The sequence below is a fragment of the Trachypithecus francoisi genome, unplaced genomic scaffold (genome assembly GCF_009764315.1).
Source record: "Trachypithecus francoisi isolate TF-2019V2 unplaced genomic scaffold, Tfra_2.0 Lachesis_group10, whole genome shotgun sequence".
Taxonomy (NCBI): Eukaryota; Metazoa; Chordata; class Mammalia; order Primates; family Cercopithecidae; genus Trachypithecus; species Trachypithecus francoisi.
The window spans coordinates 44,652,137-44,674,386 of NW_022681455.1; the positions used below are offsets into that span (position 1 = coordinate 44,652,137).

General features: G+C 38.2%; 1 protein-coding gene across 1 annotated transcript in view; it reads left to right on the forward strand.

Moving 5' to 3' along the window:
• The window catches only part of CDC5L (cell division cycle 5 like), a 58,937-nt gene extending 36,983 nt beyond the window's left edge, over positions 1–21,954 (forward strand). The window contains exons 12-16 of the mRNA XM_033217351.1: positions 52–132; positions 422–664; positions 3,643–3,840; positions 20,566–20,778; positions 21,522–21,954. Of these exons, the coding sequence (XP_033073242.1) occupies positions 52–132; positions 422–664; positions 3,643–3,840; positions 20,566–20,778; positions 21,522–21,626 (840 nt within the window). The 3' untranslated portion in view covers positions 21,627–21,954. The remainder of the gene's footprint in view (positions 1–51; positions 133–421; positions 665–3,642; positions 3,841–20,565; positions 20,779–21,521) is intronic.
• Positions 21,955–22,250: the final 296 nt, after the last annotated feature.

A 22,250-nucleotide genomic window follows, 5' to 3' on the forward strand; every position in this document is an offset into this window, starting at 1 on the left:
GATATCAAATATGCTGTAGCTGCAATAAAGGATATAAAAATCATTTTTTAGGCCATACGAGATGCAGAGCGTGTAAAGGAAATGAAACGAATGCATAAAGCTGTCCAGAAAGATCTGCCAAGACCATCAGAAGTAAGTGTTAGAATTTCTGGTTTAGGAAGTTTTAAGTTTCTTTTTATATGATTGCTGCTTTTTACATCATTCATAAAGACTATAAAACAAAATTTCATCTACTTTCTGGAATATAGCAAAGTAATTCTCAAACTCAATCTTTAAAATGTTTCACTAGTACCAGAATTTAGAAGGAAAAAAGTAGAAATTGCTTTTGAAAATGTAAAACTGCTATTCGTGCTGTAACAGGTAATAACATTAATATATTGCAGTGATATGTTTGGTAATTGTATTTGTTTTAACATTTTAGGTAAATGAAACTATTCTAAGACCCTTAAATGTAGAACCGCCTTTGACAGATTTACAGAAAAGTGAAGAACTAATCAAAAAAGAAATGATCACAATGCTTCATTATGACCTTCTACATCACCCTTATGAACCATCTGGAAATAAAAAAGGCAAAACTGTAGGGTTTGGTACCAATAATTCAGAGCACATTACCTATCTGGAACATAATCCTTATGAAAAGTTCTCCAAAGAAGAGCTGAAAAAGGTATGATTGAGCTGGACTATTTCTTCCTGAGATTTAGTTATTTGTTAGGTGATGTGTATCATGGACAAATAATGAACTTATTTTTCCCCATTGGTATTCATAAACAACTGAAATATATGATTAGGAGATACATGTTTAGATTGTTATGAAGGAGACATACTTTAAATACCTCCATCCCCCATGTTCAGTGTGATAGACCTTTATCAAATAAACACCTGCAGGGTGTTTTTGGTTATGGGTATTAATGGCTTGGTTGATAGTTGTTACAGTTGCCATTTTCTGTATTCAGCTTTGCTATCCCTGAATAAAACTTAGATGCCTTTAGTACCTAAACCTCACTTATTTAGAATAATATGAAGAGGTGAGAAAGACTAATATAAAAATGTTTATAGATTAAACCTTTTACCTGTTGAAAAAAAGGAAGTATTTTTTTTACTGACGATATTCCCCTCACATGATTTCCCCCTACTCTTTTGGATAAGGACATGAAGACATGATTTCTTGTATGAAGTCTATGTCTGGTCTTTTCTTCTATACGCATTTTATTCCTTCTGTTTTGACAGAGCAAACAACTGTGATTGTAAATAGACATCTCCATAATTGTATAAGAAGATACAGTGGGTCTCATAGTTGGAAGCAGAGTGGTCATTAGTTTAAAAGTCTTTTTTTCTTTAGCCTTCAGCCCTGAGGAGCAGTGATAGACCCATGGATTTGGAATGAGCTGCTGCATGCTTGATGAAACAAACAAGATTCTTACAAACTCTCCTGTCTTCTCTCTTGCATTTTTCCTCTTTCTTCCCTTCTCACAATTTCTTACTTTGTATTTTCTGTATTGCGTAACTAATACATATTTATTATAGGATTTTTAGAAAATAGAGAAAGGAAGGAGGGTTTCGATTTATATTTCAACAACTTGTCCCTGATTTCAGAGTAACTTTGAGTCACTCATTTTTTAGTAAGTGCAATAGGGAAACTGACATCTGTTGAGTTGTCTCCTCTGTCGAGCACATGTAATCATTGAACTGGGTTTGAGAATCAGGCTACGAAATTGATACTTGCACAGTTTCCTCTTTTTAAAGTGAAAATATGAGGGGAAGAGGAATTTAGGAAATAAATTTTCCTAAATTATATGTATGGAAACCTGAAACAAGGATCACGTTGTTGCTTTTGGAGATTCTGTAGAGGATAAACCCTAACACAGTTTTTGAAAAATAATAATTCTAAGTATTGGTTTGTAATTGTTTGAAACAAAGTAGCTTAAATATTCTCTCATATTTTATTTATCTGTGTATATTTCTCTGTGTTCCAAAAAGAATTTGAAGCAGCTATTTACTTAGCAGATCATTTATGGATAGTTTAAAGATAACTTACCCATATTCTCTCCTAAGATCTGAACTTGTAAATTTTTATTGTGTACAGTTTCAGAGTGAAATAGCATTTCTCTTTTAATAAAGTGTCAGATTTTCTTTTTCTTTAATATACTTTCTTTAAGGTATGTTAAAATTGATTTGTTTCCATTATTTCCCTTAAGAGTTATTGTTTAAGTGTCCATTTTTTCTCCTATAGAGATGATTTTCCATTTCTTTGTTAACATTGTTTATTGATCATTTCTCTTGATTTTATAGATTTTGATATGTTTATTTTTGTTATTACTAGAAAGATTGAAAGCCTACTGTAAGGCACAGAAGGTGGTTCCCAGTTTTTCATAAGCAGTGAAGCAAAGGGCTGGGAAAAAATTCATATGCTTATGGAATTCTTTGTGTCTGGCATTGGGCTAGGCTCTATAGTATATTGTTCACTTAATCCTAATAACGAACACGTCTGATCTAAGGTCAGCATCATAATTGCATGGAAAGGTATTTTTCAGCTTTCCAAGCTGAAAAAGCCTGAGAAATGGGCTCAGATAAATTAAGCAAGCTCAGAGAGCTGCTTAAATGGTGAAGCTGTGATCTGAACCCAGGCCTGTCCAGCTTTCCCTCTCATTCTGTCATTTTACACTATTTTCTTTAGTAGTGAACTAAGCTGGTTTATGATCTGTCATCTGATTCGTGCCCCAGTTTCATTTTCTGGCAATGTCGGGCATTCCTTCAGGATGAGAAAAAAGCTACGTGACAAAAAGACGCCTAGCTCCTCTTTACCATCACGTGAGGTCCTGCACGTACGGCGGAGTGGGAGAGTGGAAGGCGCACACCCATTGGTGCCGTTTGTATTCTGCCTCATCTGCCTGCTAACGATGTGGTCCTAACAAGTTGTTGAATCTCTATGAGCCTTAGTTTCATTAGGCTTTTTTTTTTTTTTTTTTTTTGAGACCGAGTCTTGCTCTGTTGTACAGGCTGGAGTGCAGTGGCGTGATCCCAGCTCACTGCAACCTCCACCTCCTGGGTTCAAGTGATTCTTGTGCCTCAGCCTCCCAAGTAGCTAGGATTACAGGCGTGTGCCACCACACCCTGCTAATTTTTGTATTTTTAGTAGACACGAAATTTTGCTGTGTTAGCCAGACTGTCTTGAACTCCTGGCCTCTTTATCCGCCCACCTCAGCCTCCCAAAGTGCTAGGATTACAGGATTGAGCCACTATGCCCGGCCTAATTTCATTAGCTTTTAAATGAGATTAATATTGGCTAATTTGTAAGGTGATTGTGATCTTTGGATATAATGTAGGTAAAACTTTTAAACCTAGTTTCTCACACACAGTAGGTACCTGAGAAATGATAACTGCTGTTATAGTGAGTGAAAGCAAAGGATGTTTATACTTTCGAGGAAACATGGATGCTTGACTTTTAAAAAGCAGTCTGCATTGACTCAAAGGCTTCTGAGGCTGTTTTTCCTAGGTATTGTTATCCCCCCTTCCAAAAAACAACTGATCACATCTCCTTGGCTTTGGCTCAAGGAAGGAGGGAAAAAATTAGTCTTCTAAAGCTCTCTGGATATGGCAAGTGTTTGTAGTACTTAAACTTACTGTAATTATTATTGTAAACAGGCCCAGGATGTTTTGGTGCAAGAGATGGAAGTGGTTAAACAAGGAATGAGCCATGGAGAACTCTCAAGTGAAGCCTATAACCAGGTGTGGGAAGAATGCTACAGTCAAGTTTTATATCTTCCTGGGCAGAGCCGCTACACACGGGCCAATCTGGCTAGTAAAAAGGACAGAATTGAATCACTTGAAAAGAGGCTCGAGGTTGGTATCCTTTCAGAATTTTAATTTTAAATGTACTTTGATTGAGGTAATGAACCAAATCATGCCACTGGAGACAATCTCAGAAAAATACACCTGAGGTGCTTATTGCCTTTTTAGTTCTTGGAGAAAAGTACATTTAAGTGTTGGATTTTTCTTAGCCTTGTTCGTTGTTTTTGTTTATTTTATTTTATTTTATTTCTTTTTTTTTGAGACAGAGTCTCGCTCTGTCGCCCAGGCTGGAGTGCAGTGGTGGGATCTCGGCTCACTGCAAGCTCCGCCTCCCGGGTTTACGCCATTCTCCTGCCTCAGCCTCCTGAGCAGCTGGGACTACAGGTGCCCGCCACCTCGCCCGGCTAGTTTTTTGTATTTTTTAGTAGAGAGGGGGTTTCACTGTGTTAGCCAGGATGGTCTCGATCTCCTGACCTCGTAATCCGCCCATCTCGGCCTCCCAAAATGCTGGGATTACAGGCTTGAGCCACCGCGCCCGGCCTTTATTTTATTTTTTTAAAGAATTGTTGACCTTCATGACTAAAGAGTACCCTGCAAGTTGACCAGAGGTCAATCAGAACCTTTAGATGTAGGAGCAAGGAGCCAAGAAACCAACACTAGTCACTCAGAACAGGGCAGGTCATTGCTAGCATAGCCTGTTTTCTCTAAAGAGGAATCTCAGCAGTACCAAGGAGTTTTATTTTTATAGCAAAGAGAGCACATTTACAAAACTTAAATACAATTCTGTTCATACTTGGATTACTGTGAGTTTGAGTTAGGGGGGGCAGAGCTTGATTCTCTAGACAGTGGCTTCCATGATTTTCCATGTCTATGAAAATGTTGAAAACATACTAGATGCGTATGTTTTCAACAGGACGTGGTTTCTTAATTTAGTCTTCATATTTTGAATTCCAGAATCTGTGTAGGCATTTTGCCAATGGCATGTAATTGTGGTTCACAGGCCACCAGGCTGTCTTGTGCTTTTTTTTTTTGGAGACTGAGTCTCAGTCTTTTGCCAGGCTGCAGTGCAGTGGTGCAATCTCGGCTCACTCCAACCCCTACTTTCCAGGTTCAAGCGATTCTCCTGCCACAGCCTCCCTAGTAGCTGGGACTACAGGCATGCGCCACCACACCCAGTTAATTTTTGTATTTTTAGTAGAGACGGGGTTTCACTGTGTTGGCCAGGATGGTCTTGATCTCTTGACCTCGTGATTCACCCGCCTCAACCTCCCAAAGTGCTGGGATTACAGGCGTGAGCCACCGCGCCCGGCCATGCCTTGTGCATTCTTAATGGTAATCTTTAGGGGCATTTCTAAGGCCAAGGTGGGATGGGAGAGAAGGGGTACTTCAGGCAGTCATATATAGAAAATGGGCTTGGTTTCCTTTTCTATGTGATTATCAGTTTCTCTTTACAAAAAGCACATTGAAAAATATTTTTATTTAGGGTTAAAACCAGAAGTAGTAAAATCACTTGGGGTGTTTGGGGCTGTATGGGGCTGGGGAAATGAGCAGGAAAAAGCAGTATCTTTTAATTTGAGTTACTCTGAGTTTTAATTTAACCTTTAAGATCACATATATATAGGCAGCTGATGGTTAATGCCTATGAACCTCTTTTTTTCTCAGTTAGTGAGAAATGACTGGTTCTGAAGTAATTCTCATCTTGGTTAAAATCTTAGCAGTTCAGTGCTGCTAATTATTCATATTACCAACTTCCAGCAGGGTGTGCTGTTGCTCTGTGTTACGGTTCAGTGTTAAAGCCAGGGAAGATAGAACATCAGTGGTTAAATTGTAAGTTATAGTTTTTGGTTGTGTAGACTTCGTTTCTTATAAATGGTAGTTAGCAGTGTAATTGTGATCTAAGGTCAGCATCATCACTGATTGAAAAGCTATTTGGAAAGCTTCTTTGTATCATTTATATATAAATACTTAGGTTTCTTATTTAGTATGAAAATCTTCTCATCTGAGGGGGGTAAAGTCTTTGCCACAAATGGCAAGGACATTTTGTGCTTTTTAAAATGGTAGAAAATTTTTTTTTCTCCCTAAATCTCATTTACTTTGTTGAGGCACTAACTTTCATGACAGCAAATAAATGTGTCACAGAGTGAGTGGTGCCATAAAGTACAGTAATTTTTATTTCTGTGTTGAATTGGTCTTATGAATTTTAAAGGGAAAAATACAGAAAGAACTACTCCTGTTCTTTTGGAGATTTATTTGGGTCGTTTATGAGCAACCATTAAAAACATGTGGTTCTCTTTGTTCAGTTCAGTACCAGGAACTGAAATCTTCCGTTGAACTATTTTTGTTGAAGGATTGGTGATTTTGGAGAATATTCATAAAGCAGTCTGAAGTCATTTTTCTTTTCTTGACTTTTGGATAACTTACTTTATTGTTTACCCAGCTAGTTACTTTTAAAGAATACTTAATCAGGTCCTTTAATTTAGTAAACTATACTTATTTCAAATGAAAGTTCATGAAATCTTTTAAAAAAAGAAAAGCAGCTCAAAGACCCAAATAAACAAACCCCCATTTTATTTGTATCCATCCCTAATTCAGAACTAGGTTTCTTTTAGCTTGTTTTAGTTTTTGAAGATACAGTTCTACTGGTTTGAAATACATAAATATTTTATTTCAGTTGTGGTAATTCTTTCAGTTGATTGCTAAATTATAAACATTATTCAAAGTTTGTTGTGGGGAAGGAACTCCAGTTATATTGTATAAACTAAATGCTATACTTAAATTATCCTTTCCACTCTCAGGTTCAGGAGATAAGCCCTCCTCTGTAAGCATTGTATGCCATGGCTGCCAGTGTGTTCGATTTTTGCTGTCATGAGCTTTGGAACCATGAATCTAAATTATGGCCCTATCACAGCCTATCAAGCAAGATGAAATCCAGCTTTGTCGTGGCTGGTGTCTCCTGAATGGATTAAAAAAAAAAATGCCCTGAGGTTTACATTGGAGGTAGTCTTTGAGCCATTCATTACTCAGGATTAATATTTGAAACTTTAGCACTTAAATGAAAATCCTTAAGATACTCATTTAAAACTAATAGAACCATCTCAGATTTTATGTAGAATATGGTAGAGGATGTGTGTGAGCAAGGAGTTTGTTAAATAAATAGAATCAGAATGTAGTTACAGGTCAGAAATAAGTGGAAAAGACTTCTGAATTGTAACCAAGTCCATGTATTTTATTCTGCTTCGGAGGCAGAATTAAGTTTAGAACCTTGCCAGACTTTTGTGTAAAATAAGACAAACACTGCAATGACAGTTAATATAAGGAAAGGAAAAGTTATGAGAGCATACCATGCTGAGGCCATTTTTACATGGTGGCAAAAAGCCCAGTGTATTTTAATAGCTTTAAAGGCACTAAGATACATTGTACGGGAGTAAAGTGATTGCTATTTATAGTGGTATCCCAAATTAATAAGAAAAACTTTTTTATTTCTTTTCAGTGTCATTTTTTTTTTAAAGGGAGGGATGGCTGTAATTCAGTATAGAAAACATTTTCACAAATGGTTAAAAATAAAAGAGCTTTAGTACTTTATTCACACGTTCAGTAATTATTACTGCCTATCTACCATGTACTGGACACTGTTCTAGGTCCTGGGGATAACAGCAAGGAACGAGGCAGACAAGTTCTCTGTGTTTGTGGGCTTCAGTTACCTGGAAAATGCTTAATGTGGAGAACCTCATTTTCTGATGATGCCAGATAAATGAGTCATTACTGTATTTGGGAAGTGCAAATAGAATTTGAAGTGTTCTAATTAGTTTCTACTTTGAGTGGAAATAGGAAATCATCTGAAGACATAATTATTTTGAGTGAAGTAATTTCCAGTAGGTGCAAAAGTGAAATGAGAAGTCTGAATTTAGGCCTGCCATTAAATTTAATAGTATTCAAAATAGTATCTAAACTGCTGTGTTGAGGAAGTTTGGCTGAAAAGTGGATTTTGTCATGTTAGCTATAAAAATGGAAAGGCTTTCCTTAGAGATAGAAAGTAGGTCCAGAAGTAATACTACTTCTCCCTGTAATTTACTGGCACAGTCAACTGTAGTCAAGAAATATTATATAACATTGACTTCTTAGAAGTAAAGTAACTTAAAAAACACAGATAACACACTTAAAATCCTTTTCAGTGTATTTGTAGCTCTTATGGGGACCCCTGACTTGTCTGAAGGTTATATTTCTGCAAAATTGGCTGCACAGTAGATCTCATTTTCTCAGTGATTTTCATTATAAAGTCAGATATTTTTACACAGGAAAAAATTTCCTTAATACTTTAAAGAGGGAAAACTTAGGGCAAGGATTTAGTTAGTAGACAGTTCTGGGTAGAGGGCTGTATGTTGTCAGATATCAGCAGGTTTATGCTTATGTTGCCTTGTGTAGGGGTGGGGGAAGTGACCTGTGGTACAGGAGAGGAGTTCACAGTACTTTGGAATGCTCTCTCTTTCCCAAATTCTGTTCTCTGCCATGACGCTTAAAGGCACTGACAGATTTCGTAGTTGTTTCTGGTAAGAACTTTATGAGCTGGACCAGAGATCTTGATATAACCAGTTTGCTTCTATTATGCCTCAACATGAATTGAATTTGTTTTATGCAGTTGACGTGTTTCACTTCCTAATGTATGCGGATGTAAAGTGCTCTTGTATTGCTTTGTTCGTGTATTACTGTCCTTGGAAAGGTTTTTAGTAAGGTTTTGCCTTCCTGGTTAGCATGTTTTTCAGGGATGCAATCTGATGGTTGCTAACTCATAGATGCAAACAATAATTACTTTCTTGTACCTGCATCTCATCAGAGTAGAGTAGGTTCACTGATAAAAATGCTGGTAAGTAGTATAGAGATTAAAGGAGAATCACTCATGGACTCCTGTTGTTTGCAAACGTTTTGGTGATTGAACCACATCTTGACTATTATATGGGATAATATTGCTGAATGATGGACTGGGAAGTGGCGCTCCCATTGACTGTATATTTGTTTTGGGTATCCTTAAACCTGTTTTTCCAGTGGTATAAGGTTATATTCTGGGCCCCCAAGCAAGAGTTTCAGTGAGGGGTGCTCTTAATGTTTCTGAAGCTCACTATAACGGACTTTTACTGAAGACAGTATTGGAGACCCAAGGATAATGTGTTTATTTTGGAATTACTTAAGCTTAGTAACCTTAACAAACTTAGTGAGCTTGAAAGTAACAATTACACTTTTATAAGTCCCATACAGCTCCCTTTTGTAATGACCCGAGGAAACACTTATGGTTCTACTGATTCATCTCCTGGGGACCATCAGTTTTCCATTGGTCTCTGGCCAGTCTTTTTTAGACAGTTTCTCTTCTATGCATTTAAAAAAATAACATTTCTAGGCGTCTTTCTATAAATAATACCTGTGCTTTGTAGAAGTTTTAAAAGAAATAGAAAACATAAAGAAGAAAAGGAACCTACTATCCAGACATAATCACCTTAAACATTGTGGTGTATATATGCACACGCTCCCCCACATACTTCCATATATCTTTTTTTTTTTTTAATGTTTAGATGAAGGTGTTTAAAACTAAACTGGGATCATCATATTCTACATTTTTCATTTAATAGTTGTAAATGTGATTAAACACTAGTTATATTCCACGCTACTTCTAAAAAAGTGGTAAATGCAACCTTTTTTCTCTACATTTTTTTTGAGAGATGTTTGTTTTCTTATAGTTTTATAGCTTGTTAATAAAAGAATTTAGAATTTTAAAATACAAACTGAGGAAAGGAAAAACTTTTCTCAGGTGTCAGAATTCTTATAAGTGGGTACATATAGGTGAGAGTCTAAATCAGGGAAAGCATGATGGGCAGAATCGCTAATTAAGGTCTTATTTCTTGTTTACATGTGTCTAGAATAATTTATTTTTCAGGGAGCTGGCTGATGACATTTAAGCCATTCAGTTCCACAGCTTAAATTTTTTCAGGCATGTTTGCATTTCAGGGTCTGAGCCAAGGAGGACATTCGGTTTATTAGCAGTGGTGTGGCAAATGTATTGGACTTTTTTAAGTGGGGCCCAACTGCGTGGCATCATCCCCTGGTGGCTGTGGCCTAGGGCAAGCCACAGAGCCACTCGGTGATGATGCCAGCAGTTGTGCCCTACTTAACCTCGCTGGGTCTTATATTTCCTTATCTGTAAAATTGGGTAATAGTTTTTTTTTTTTTTTTTGATGGAGTTTTGCTCCTGTTGCCCAGGCTGGAGTGCAATGGCACGATCGCGGCTCACTGCAACCTCTGCCTCTAGGGGTCAAGCAATTCTCTTGCCTCAGCCTCCCGAGTAGCTGAGATTACAGGCGCCTGCCACCACGCTTGGCTAATTTTGGTATTTTAGTTGAGACGGGTTTCAGTATGTTGGTCAGGCTGGTCTTGAATTCCTGACCTCAAGTGATCCACCCACCTTGGCCTCCCAGAGTGCTGGGATTACAGGTGTGAGCCAACCGTGCCCGGCTGAGTAATCGTTTTTGTTTGATGGAAGTGTGAGTTTGAGATAATATAAGATTAAATGAGATACTGTGTGATTAACGAATAGCAGGTTTTAGTAAATGGGAATTCTCCCATGTCTCTTCAAATCTATATCACCCTTAGAGTTACCTAAATTGGATTATACTTGGTTTGATACTGTGAGGTATTAGGAACTAACCTCACTTTAAACAATCAGGTGGCTAAGTTTTTATATTCTGTAAATTTTGAGGAAAGTCTGAAATTTGAGACATGGGCTGATTTTAGGAGAGAGATTGTTGTACTGAGTGAGGCTTAAAACTCAGATTTTGGTTAGTATAAATAGATTTTTACATCATTGTGGATTTTAATCTAACATTTCATGTATACATTTTGGTGTGTTGAAATAGTTGACATACTTGTAAATTTTAATGTCTCGTTATATATCATTACATTGATGTTTCATGGTTTATGGTGTATGGTCTTGAGAAAGTAGCCTTTAGAGTAGATACAGTATTGAATTTGACTTTTATAATGTCTTTTGGCAGGGCGTGGTGGCTCACGCCTGTAATCCCAGCACTTTGGGAGGCCAAGGTGGGCGGATCACAAGGTCAGGAGATCGAGACTATCATGGCTAACACAATGAAACCCCGTCTCTACTAAAAATATAAAAAAAAATTAGCCAGGTGTGGTGGCGGGTGCCTGTAGTCCCAGCTACTTGGGAGGCTGAGGCAGGAGAATGGCATGAAGCCGGGAGGTGGAGCTTGCAGTGAGCCAAGATCCCACCACTGCACTCCAGCCTGCCGACAGAGCAAGACTCCGTCTCAAAAAAAAAAAAAAAATTTCTTTTATTACAAGAATTTTCAAATGTGCCCCAAAGTATACTGGTGTAGTGAATCTTCATGTATTCTCACCCAGCTATGACAGTCATCAATCATAGCCATTCTTGTTTCCCCTGTTATCCCGCCTTCCAGTATTATTTTGAAGCAAATTTGAAGCAAATTTTAGATACTGTATTATGAAATAGAATTATGATGCGTAAAATTTGTCAGCTTGGTCTTCCTACCAATTTGTATGTGGATATATTCTTAACTTCTTTATTTGAATTGAAGTTTACCCTTTCATATTTGATCAAGTCAGCTTTAATTGTATCGAGTGTCGGTCTACTTTAAATTCCTATTGGTGATAGTGAACTTCATTTTATTTTAAGACTATTAGAAATTTTGTGCCAGTACGTATTTAAAGCACAGTGTGGTGGCTTCTAAAGCAAGGTGTCCATCAGGGCAGTTGCTAGTGCTTGTTTTAAAAAACTAATTTAGAAATCTGAATCTGGTTAAATCTGAGTCTGACTTTTCCTTTTTCTTTGAATTTTAGGAAATAAAGTTTTGTACTGTCTTGCACCTCAGTGTTGTTTCTGTGTGTGGATGGGTGTTGTGAGGAGCTGGGCTGATTTAAGCTAGTCCTGTCCCTGTATGCATGTACATTTCATGCTTGAGGTTTATTGGCTCGAAAAAGACCAGAAACTGTAGGTTAGGATTTTTCCTCTTAAAGCATATTGAGCAGTCATAGGTTGAGCATTTTACAAAGCATGCAGATATCTTCCTTCATGTTTTAATTATCAAATGACAGGCGTAAGGTAACTAAGTTCAACTTGAATATTAAAAGCTGTATTCCATTTCTTCTTTATATGTTTAATGACTATATAGTTATTTGGCTAAATTAATTTTTTTCTGTGCTTAATTTTTGTACAACTTATGTTCATATTTGCTTGGAACTTTAGCACAATATTTGAGCCAGAAGACTTACAAAGCTTGAGCTAAATGAAATAAAATTGTTGGCATTAAATGAAAGCTAACAACTTTGAAGTTTTAAAATCTCTGATGGTTTGAGAATAATAAGTGACTCCACTGGATGAAGTGAGGTAGTTCCAAGATACAGGGTACTGATAATACTAAATGTACCTTGATGACTAATTAAGCAGTTTCTGAGTATGGATGTTATGCTGTTACACCAAACTGGAAATGGACTATCCATGGAGCACAGTGTATAGCTAATTGAGTTATCTTAATGAATGAAAATATTAATTCGTATGACTAATTTTTAAAAAGCATTGTATGTATTAATTTGAAATTATTTGCTCTTACGGTTTTGGAATGTGTGTTTGAATCCAGATATGATTGGAGTATGTAATAATGGGTATTCTTAGAACATGTTGAATTGTTTTTCTTTTTTGGAGATAGGGTCTTGCTCTGTTGACCAGGCTGGAGTGCAGTGACGCGATCATGGCTCACTCCTGCCTCCAACTTCCCAGGCTTGGGTGATTCCTGCCTCAGTCTCCCAAGTAGCTGGAACCACAGGCATGCGACACTATGTCTGGCTAATGTTTGTATTTTTTGAAAGACAGTGTTTCACTGTGTTGTCCAGGTCAGTCTCGAACTCCTGGGCTCAAAGCAATCCACCTGCCTTGGCCTCCCAAAGTGCTAGGATTATAGGCATGAACCACTGTTGCCTGGCTGAACATGTTAAATTATAGAATAAGGAACTTGAGTATAACTTGATGGATTTAGTTGCTCATATCTTATTGGAAATGAGGACTTTTTGGTAGGTATAGTTGAGAAAACAACTGATACCTAGCTTCTGTAATGACTCTGGCTGAAACAGAGTTTGACGTCCTAATTGCCTGTTAGAATCATATGGGAGCTTTTAAGGACACAAAGATCGGAGGCCATTTAAATCAGTCTCTCGAGGTAGGGCACTGGTAAGTTTAGCTGTGGTTGAAAACCACTGGCTTAAAAAGACATACTCCAGAAATATTTGAAGTGGAAGAGAGTGAGTACAAATTATCATCTTCTCTCCTGAATGGTATCGTAAAATTTATGTGGCAGAAGTTTTGTCTTTTTTTTTTTTTTTAACTGTAACTCCATCCCACTACCACCTTTCTAGAACTTATACTCAGAAAGTACTGCTTTTGATTTCTGGGGAAAAACATTTTTGCGTTTAGTGTACAGAAGAATTGCAGATGAGGATTTTTTTTTTCTCCTGTGGAGGTAGTGTTTCTATTCCCTGTATACCTTATGTTTATAATATCCTTACTGAGATATAAATTACATACCATAAAGTTAAGACCATTTAAAGTGTATAGTTCAGTGGCTTTTAGTAAATTCACATAGTTGTGCAACTATTATTAGAACATTTTCATCACCTCAGAAAGAGATTCTGTATCAGCAGTTACTCCCCATTCCCCCCAGCCTGCCCACCCCTAGGCAACCATTAATCTACTTTTTGTATCTATAGAGTTGCCTATTTTGGATATTTCACATAAGTGGAATCATATAGTATGTGGTCTTTTGTGATGGGCTTCTTTCATTTAACATAATGTTTTCAGAGTCCATCCATGTGGTAGCGTATATTAATATTTCTTTTTCTGGCCGAGTACCATTTCATTGTGTGGATACCACAGTTTGTTTATCCATTTGTCAGTTGATGGATATTTGGGTTGCTTGAACTTTTACCTGTTAAGAATGATGTTGCTATGAACATTCGTGTACAGGTTTTCGTGTGGACATGTTTTCATTTCTCTTGGGAAATACTAGGTGTGCAATTGCTGGATCAAATACTTAGATACTTCCTTCACCGTATTTGAACTTCAGGGTTAGAAAATCTTCCCATAGAGTTGGGAAGCACCGCGAGTCCATGTTCTAACACTTATTTTTACATTGTAGGACAGAGGTCCAGTGTGTGTTATTTGGTCTTGTGGTCCACAAGGGGCAAACTCCTCACTTAAAAGAAAGACCAACTGTTTTTCCTTGCTGTGTTTCCAGGAAAGGGTCCATGTAGACTTATATTGAAGTTGGAATTTTAATGAAGTTTTTAAAGCCTCATCCTTTTACTCCTTAGTTATTAGGGAAAAGAACAAAATGTTTGAACTGTTAGTATCTGAAAAATAATAATCGTAATCAGACTTGACATTTGTTGACTGCTTATTCTGTGCCAGGCACTGGGCAACTAAGGCTGTTTATGTCTGTGATCTTATTTGAGCTTCATAACTTGTAGCAATGACTGCCATTTTACTGATGGAGAAATGGAGACACATAGGTTAAATAACTTGCATCAGCTCAAAACAGCTGGGCAGCAGTGCTGGGTTGTAAAAGTGACTCACTCTTACCCCACTGTACTGTGCTGCCTGCCCTCAACCAGTATATCCTGGCTCCCTTAGAAGACATATAATCATTGCCATGGAACATGGTTTGATTTATCAGAGGTTCATTTTTAAAGGACATTAACAGTTTTCATGAATTTATTGTTCAAGTAAATTGCAGAGGAATAAAAGCTTAACTTTTATAAAAGTCTGAAGAAATGAATGGTTTTAAAGGAGCTTCTTCATTTAAATTAATTTTAGATCCGTCTCGTGTTTGTAAGGCACATACATGCAGTGTTACTCCCCTGCCTCCACCTCCCATGGGCTTATTTGACTTTGACCTTTTTTTTTTTTTTGAGGTGGAATCTTCCTCTATTGCTCAGGCTGGAGTGCAGTGGCCTGATCTTGGCTCATTGCAACCCCTGCCTCCTGGGTTTAAGTGATTCTTCTGTCTCAGCCTCCCGAGTAGCTGGGACTACTACAGGTGTGCGCCACCATGCCTGGCTAAATTTTGTATTTTTAGTAGAGTTGGGGTTTTGCCATGTTGGCCAGACTGTTCTCAAACTCCGGACCTCAGGTGATCCGCCCGCCGTGGCCTCCCAAAGTGCTGGGATTACAGGCGTGAGCCACTGCACCTGGGCGTATTTTTTAAAGTTCTATTTTAATTGACAAATAATAATTGCATATATTTATCGAGTAAGATGTGATTTTTCCATACACATATGTGAAGTGATTAAATCAGCTAATTAACATATTAATCCCCTCAAATACATACCATTTCTTTGTGGAGAGAATATTTAAAATCCTTTTTTTTTGTTTTTTAAATGAAGGCTTGCTCTGTTGTCCAGGTTGGAGTGCAGTGGTGCGATCTAGGTTCACTGCAACCTCTGCCTCCTGGGTTCAAGCGATTCTCCCACCTCAGCCTCTGGAGTAGCTAGGACTACAGGCATGTGCTACCTTGCCTGGCTCATTTTTGTATTTTTAGTAGAGATGGGGTTTCACCATGTTGGCAGGGCTGGTCGTGAACTCCTAACCTCAAGTGATCTATCCACCTCAGCCTCCCAAAATGTTGGGATTACAGGCGTGAGCCACCATGCCCAGCCTAAAAATCCCTTATTTTAGCTATTTTGAAATAAACATGATTTTGTGATTACCATACTGTGTAATAGATCACCAGAACCTATTCTTCCTGTCTAACGGAAACTTTGTACCTTTGACCAACATCTCCCCTTTCCCTGTCTACCCTTGACCGCGCTATCTATGGTAGCCACATTGTACTCTCTACTTTTATGAGATTAATGTTTCTAGATTCCATATACAAGTTACATTGTATGGTATTTGGCTTTCTGTGCTTGGCTTATTGTAGTTAGCAGAATGTCCTTTATGTCCATCTGTTGTTGCAAATGACAGGATTTCCTGTTTTTTAAAGACTGAATAGTATCCCACCATATTTTAAAAATCCATATCTTGGCTGTTGTGGATAATGCTGTAATGAACATGGATGTGCAGACATCTCTTTGACATACTGATTTCAATTCCTTTGGATATATATACCCAGAAGTGGAATGGCTGGATTGAATGATAATTCTGTTTTCAGTTTTTTGAGGAACCTCCATACTGTTTTCCGTAATGGCTGTACTAATTTACAGTACCACCAACAGTGAACAGGGGTTCCCCTTTCTCCACATCTCTTGCCAACACATACTGTTTTTCATTTTTTTTTTTTTTTTTTTTGAGACGGAGTCTCGCTGTGTCGCCCAGGCTGGAGTGCAGTGGCGCGATCTCGGCTCACTGCAAGCTCCGCCTCCCGGGTTCCCGCCATTCTCCCGCCTCAGCCTCCAAGTAGCTGGGACTACAGGCGCCCGCCACCACGCCCGGCTAGTTTTTTGTATTTTTTTTTTAGTAGAGACAGGGTTTCACCGTGTTAGCCAGGAGGGTCTCGATCTCCTGACCTCGTGATCCACCCGCCTCGGCCTCCCAAAGTGCTGGGATTACAGGCTTGAGCCACCGCGCCCGGCCTTTTCATTTTTTAAAATAACCAGTCTAACAGGTGTAAGGTAATACCTTATTGTGGTTTTGATTTGCATTTCTCTGATGATTAGAGATATTAAGCATTTTTTTCATGTACCTGTTGTATGTCGTCTTTTGAGAAATGTCTATTCAGGTCCTTTCCCCATTTTAAAAATAGGGTTACTTGTTTTTTATTGAGTAGTTTGAGCTTTTTTGTTCATTTGTTTGTTTTTTGGGTATTTTGGATATTAACCCCTTATCCAGGCTGGGGCGTGGTGGCTCACACCTGTAATCCCAGCACTTTGTGAGGTCTTGTTCTTTTTATTGATTAAAAAGTTCTTGTTCTTTTTATTAATAGCCACTATGCCTTTTATTTTTTATTTTATTTTATTTTTTTGAGATGGAGTCTTGCTCTGTTGCCAGGCTGGAGTGCAGTGGCACGATCTGGGCTCACTGCAACCTCTGCCTCCTGGGTTCAAGCGATTCTCCTGCTTCAGCCTCCTGAGTAGCTGGGACTACAGGCGCCTGCCACCATGCCCGGATAATTTTTATACTTTTAGTACAGATGGGGTTTCACTATTGTTGGCCAGAATGGTCTTGATCTCTTGACCTCATGATGTGCCCGCCTCAGCCTCCCAAAGCTGGGATTACAGGCGTGAGCCGCCATGCCTGGCCCACTCTATGCCGTTTGATTGGGGAATGTAATCCATTTACAGAGTAATTATTAATAGGTGAGGGACTTAACCAGTGCCAATTGTTTTCTGTTTATAGATCCTTTGTTCTATTCCTCCTCGTGTGTGTGTGTGTGTGTGTGTGTGTGTGTGTGTGTGTGTCTTAATGGCTTTCTGTAGTGGTGTGCTTTGGATTTTATCTTTTTATCTCTTGTCTGTCTGTTACAGACTTTTGCTTTGTGGTTAGCTCGAGGCTTACATAAAACAGCTTATATAACAGGATATTTTAAGTTGATAACAACTTAATTTCAATTGCATACACAAACTATACACACAGGGTATTTTAAGTTGATAACAACTTAATTTCAATTGCATCCACAAACTATACACTTTTACACCCCTTTCTCCTATATTTTATGTTTCTGATGTTATACTTAAAATTTTTATATAATATTCCCTTAACAAATTGTTGCACTTTAGTTGTTAATAGTTTTGCCTTTTAACCTTTATACTAGAGATATAATTGATTTACTCACTGCCATTAGAGTATTAGAATGTTTGGATATGACAGCGTACATACCACGCCCCAGCCTGGATAAGGGGTTAATATCCAGAATAAACAAAAAACAAGTTTTGTACTTTATTTTCATGTTACTAATAAGTGTTTTCTTCCTTCAGCTTGAAGAACTCCTTTTAGCATTTCCTGTAAGGCAGGTCTAGTGGTGATAAAGTCAGCTTCTGATTGAGAAAGTCTTTGTCATCCATTTGTTTTTGAAATACAGGATTGCTGGGTATAGTATTCTTGGTTGGCAGTTTCTCTTGCTCTCTCTTTCTTCTCTTTCTTTTTCTTCTCTCTTCTTTTCCCTTTCCCTTTCCTTTTCCCTTTCCTTTTCTCTTTCCCTTTCCCTTTCCTTTCCTTCTCTTTCTTTTCTTTTTGATTTTTAAATATATCATCCCACTCCCTTCTGGCCTGAAAGGTTTCTGCTGAGAAATTCTCTGATAGTCTTGTGGAGATTCCTTTATACATGGTGATATGCTTTTTTCTTGCATTTTTCAGTACTCTGCCATTAGTTTTTGACATTTTAATTGTGATGTGTCTTGGTGGGTCTCTTTGAATTTATCTTATTTGGTGTCTTTTGGGCTTCCTGGATCTGGCTTTCCATTTCCTTCCCCAGGCTTGGGAAGTTTTCTGCCATTATTTCTTTGACTATGTTACTTGTTCTTTTCTCCTTCTGGCACCTGATAATGCATAAGTTGTTCTCCATGATGGTGTCCCATAAGTCTCTTAGGTCATTCTTTATCATTATTTTTTCTTTTTGCTCCTGAGGTTAGATGATTTCCAGTGACCAGTCTTCTAGTTTACTGATCCTTTCGTCTGCTTGAACTAGTCTGCTGTCGAACCCCCATATTGAATTTTTCAGTTCAGTTTTAGTAGTTTTCAGATCTATGTTTTCTCATTGGTACTTTTTAATACTTTCTGTCTCTTTGTGTAAGTTCTCAGTTTGTTCTTGCATTGCTCACTTGACCTCGGTGAGCATCTTTGTGACCATTATTTGGAATTTCCTGTTGGGTAAATCATATATCTCCAGTTCACTTGGGTTGGTTTTTATTGATTTATTTTGTTCCTTTTTTTTTTTTTTTGGGAATATATTTTCCTATTTCTTAATTGTTCTTGACTGTCTCTCTGTTGGTTTCTGTGCGTTATATGAGACAACTGCCTCTCTCAGACTTCTTAGACTGGCCTTGTGTAGCAGAAGGATCTTACCAATCCATCCAGCTAGAGATTTTAAGATACCCTTTAAATCTTTGTATTTGTTCAGACTGCTGTCTCTATTCTGGATACTATATTCCATCAGTACCCTGTGGTCAGGTAGAAGCCAGATGCTTCAATGTATCTGGGAAGGTTGAGGTGTTGGGTATGTGTCCTAGTTCCTTCTGTCATCATATTGAAGACAAGTGCTTGATTCTTCCACTCTCTCTACACTAAGCCGTCTCTGTGGCAAATGCCTATGCTTGTGTTGTGGCTGCACTCTGTGATCCTGGGGAGATAATCTGCTGGAAGTGGGCTCGTAGTATGTCCACCTCTGTTTTCTGTGGTTTAGGGAGATTCAGGAATGCAAAGCCCTGTCACTTCCCAGAGCTTAGGTTGTGAAGGGTACCGTCCCTTGTCTGTGTGGAGCTGTAAAAGTGTAGCACGCAGTCTGTAGACAAACTCCTTTTAGGAAGAATGAGTAGGCCTGGAATTATCAGTGGGATGTGCTGGGGGAAAGGCTCAGGATATGCCAAGTTCCTGCTCAGGCTGCCTGAGGGGTACTGGTTATCTCCCGCATTAGCTCTCTGATGCAAGTTAGAGGCCAGGCTTTCAAGTAGCCACTGGAAGAGTATGCGGTTATAAACCCTTTTTGGAGAGAAAATGAGAGCTGCATGTTCCAGACTCTTTTCTTCACTGCTCCCAGAGAGTATAGCCCTAGAAAGTATTTGCACACCTGTTTAAAACCACCTCCTTGTTTTTTGATCTAGAGAGACATGCATATGCTTAGTCTCTTCCATTACCAGATCTAGGAGATTTAGGATATAGTCCTTTGGGTGGATGCTGTGCAAATTGAGGCATTTGATGTGTGGATAAACTCCTTCTAGGAGGAATCGGTAGGCCTAGAGTTACTGCTGGGGCAGACCAGGGGGAAAGGCTTGGAAAGTGTCCAGCTGCTGCTTAGGCTGCCAGAAGGCTACTTTTGCACTCCACTGTCCCATTAACTCCCCCATGCACGTTAAAAGCCAGGCTGTCAAGTAGCCGCTGGAAGACTGTGCCATGAGCCCCTTCCAGGGAGAAATGTGGAGCTTCATGTTTTGGCTCCTTCTCTGCACTGCCCCCAATGGTTGCAGTCCCTGAAAGTACTTGCATACTTGATTAAAAGTATCCTTTGTTCTAGGGATGTAGTGATCTAGGAAGACTTATACTAGATCCCTCAGCTCCCAGAGCCAGGAGATTTAGGATGCAGGCCCTGGGATGGAAATTGTAAAAGTTGGGGTCTTGATGTGTGAACAGACTCCCAGAAGTACATTTTTGGGATATAGATGATGAATATGGCTTGCAGCTAGTCATACGTTGACTATAAATACGTCAAATAAGTCAAAATAAATACGTTGAATGATAGCAGAAGTCATTTTCAGAAAGTAGACATTAGTTTTTCCCCTACTGTGACATTCAAGCCCGCTTTGAGGTTCAATCATGGGTCAAATTATTATAAATAGATTATAGATTATTTGGGACTCACCTATAAAACCCTTTAGGTGCAAGATAAATCCTTTTTCAGCTTGATATATTTTTTTTACAGTAGTTGAGCTATAAGGAGTTCTAGTGTATTTTTGCTTTGAGGCACATACATGAACGAATGGTACCTTTTTAGCCCTTTATTTAATAGCCTGCTTTTCTCATGTATGCTGATGTGATCTTCCCCTGCTCTCCAGATAAACAGGGGTCACATGACGACAGAAGCCAAGAGAGCTGCAAAGATGGAAAAGAAGATGAAAATTTTGCTTGGGGGTTACCAGTCTCGTGCTATGGGGCTCATGAAACAGTTGAATGACTTATGGGATCAAATTGAACAGGCTCACTTGGAGTTACGCACTTTTGAAGAACTCAAGAAACATGAAGATTCTGCTATTCCCCGGAGGCTAGAGGTAACCATTATTATATATTGAAGCGTTGCTTAAAAAGAGTGCTGCAAAGAATTATCAGGGCTATCCTCTTTTACTTCTCCTATGTAGGCTGTCTCTGAAGTTGGTACTGTCAGGCTGTTAAAAATGAGAGCCTAAAGTGTTTGACTTTCTGATCTAGAATTGCCTCTGTGTAGATGGATAGACTAGGCAAGTTGTAGATACAAAGGCCTTCCTTTACTCATGTTCTGTGTCATACGTAGATACACTGTGAAATGGAATACTTAGCCCTTGTAATTTGTCCCCTTGAAACTTGATTATATCCCGTTCATGTAGCTCTGTGAGGGGAAACTAAACCAGTATCTTTCTGTTTTATAACTTAGGTGGCTGGGAACACAGCTAGTCCTTCCAAATCATCAAATTCCTTTGACCGGATTTGGATTCAATTTATCTCCCAAATGTGCATAATAGCTCCTGTCCAGCTAAAGGGCAGCCAGGGCTTCTTGAAGTGCATTTGTGGGTATTGATAAGACAGTAGTGGTTTGTTTATTTGAAGTAGCAGCAGGATTTCATATGACCAAATCAAAGAATGGCTGTGATACTGGTTTTATAGCAAAAGTATTTGATATGTTTGTTTCTCTTTGAGAAATATTTACCTCTTAAAAATCATGATTTAACTCGGCTGGTTTTTAAGATAGTAAAGTACTGTAGATTTTTTCAATATAGTTACATCTAAAAGAATTACTTAATATTTTTGTTTCTTTAAGTGTCTAAAAGAAGATGTTCAGCGACAACAAGAAAGAGAAAAGGAACTTCAACATAGATATGCTGATTTGCTGCTGGAGAAAGAGACTTTAAAGTCAAAATTCTGAAGTACAGTTTATATTCTGTCACAGGATTAATTGCCGGTTTTCATACTCTAGAAGGCTGAAACTGATGTTTATCTTCATTGACAAATTTACCCACCATCTGTGGTTTTTCGGTTGTTTATTTTAAATGATATCGATCTTACACATTCTGTGTATAAAGACCTTAACTCCACAGGACGGACATTTTAGAGTTTAAATTATTAAGGCTGTCATTCTTTTAGCAATGTCATATTTGCAAATTTTTTTAGTTTTGGCCTTTAATTTAAAAAGCCTAATTTTAAAGTGCTGCCTATGAGTAACTCTTGAATAAAAACAAAATATAAAAAATTGAGAATGTAGCCTTTTGTTTTAAGTAATTAGATACTTAAGAGTGCCCGCAAGCCAGCAGCTATGTACTCTGTGTCATATTTAATGAGTAACTCTTGGGTAATCAAAATGGTGATGCAGTATCTTAAACACTTAAGAGGCAGTTCTTTGTGGCTTTGTTAGTTTCAGCAAAGAATGGTCATTTCTGTATACACTGACAAGTTAGATTAACTTTTTAGTACCTCAAATTTTTAAAAAATATCACTTTAAAGAAGGTCTCTTCTCCGCCAGCTACTTAAATAATTTATAGGTCAGGGCTTA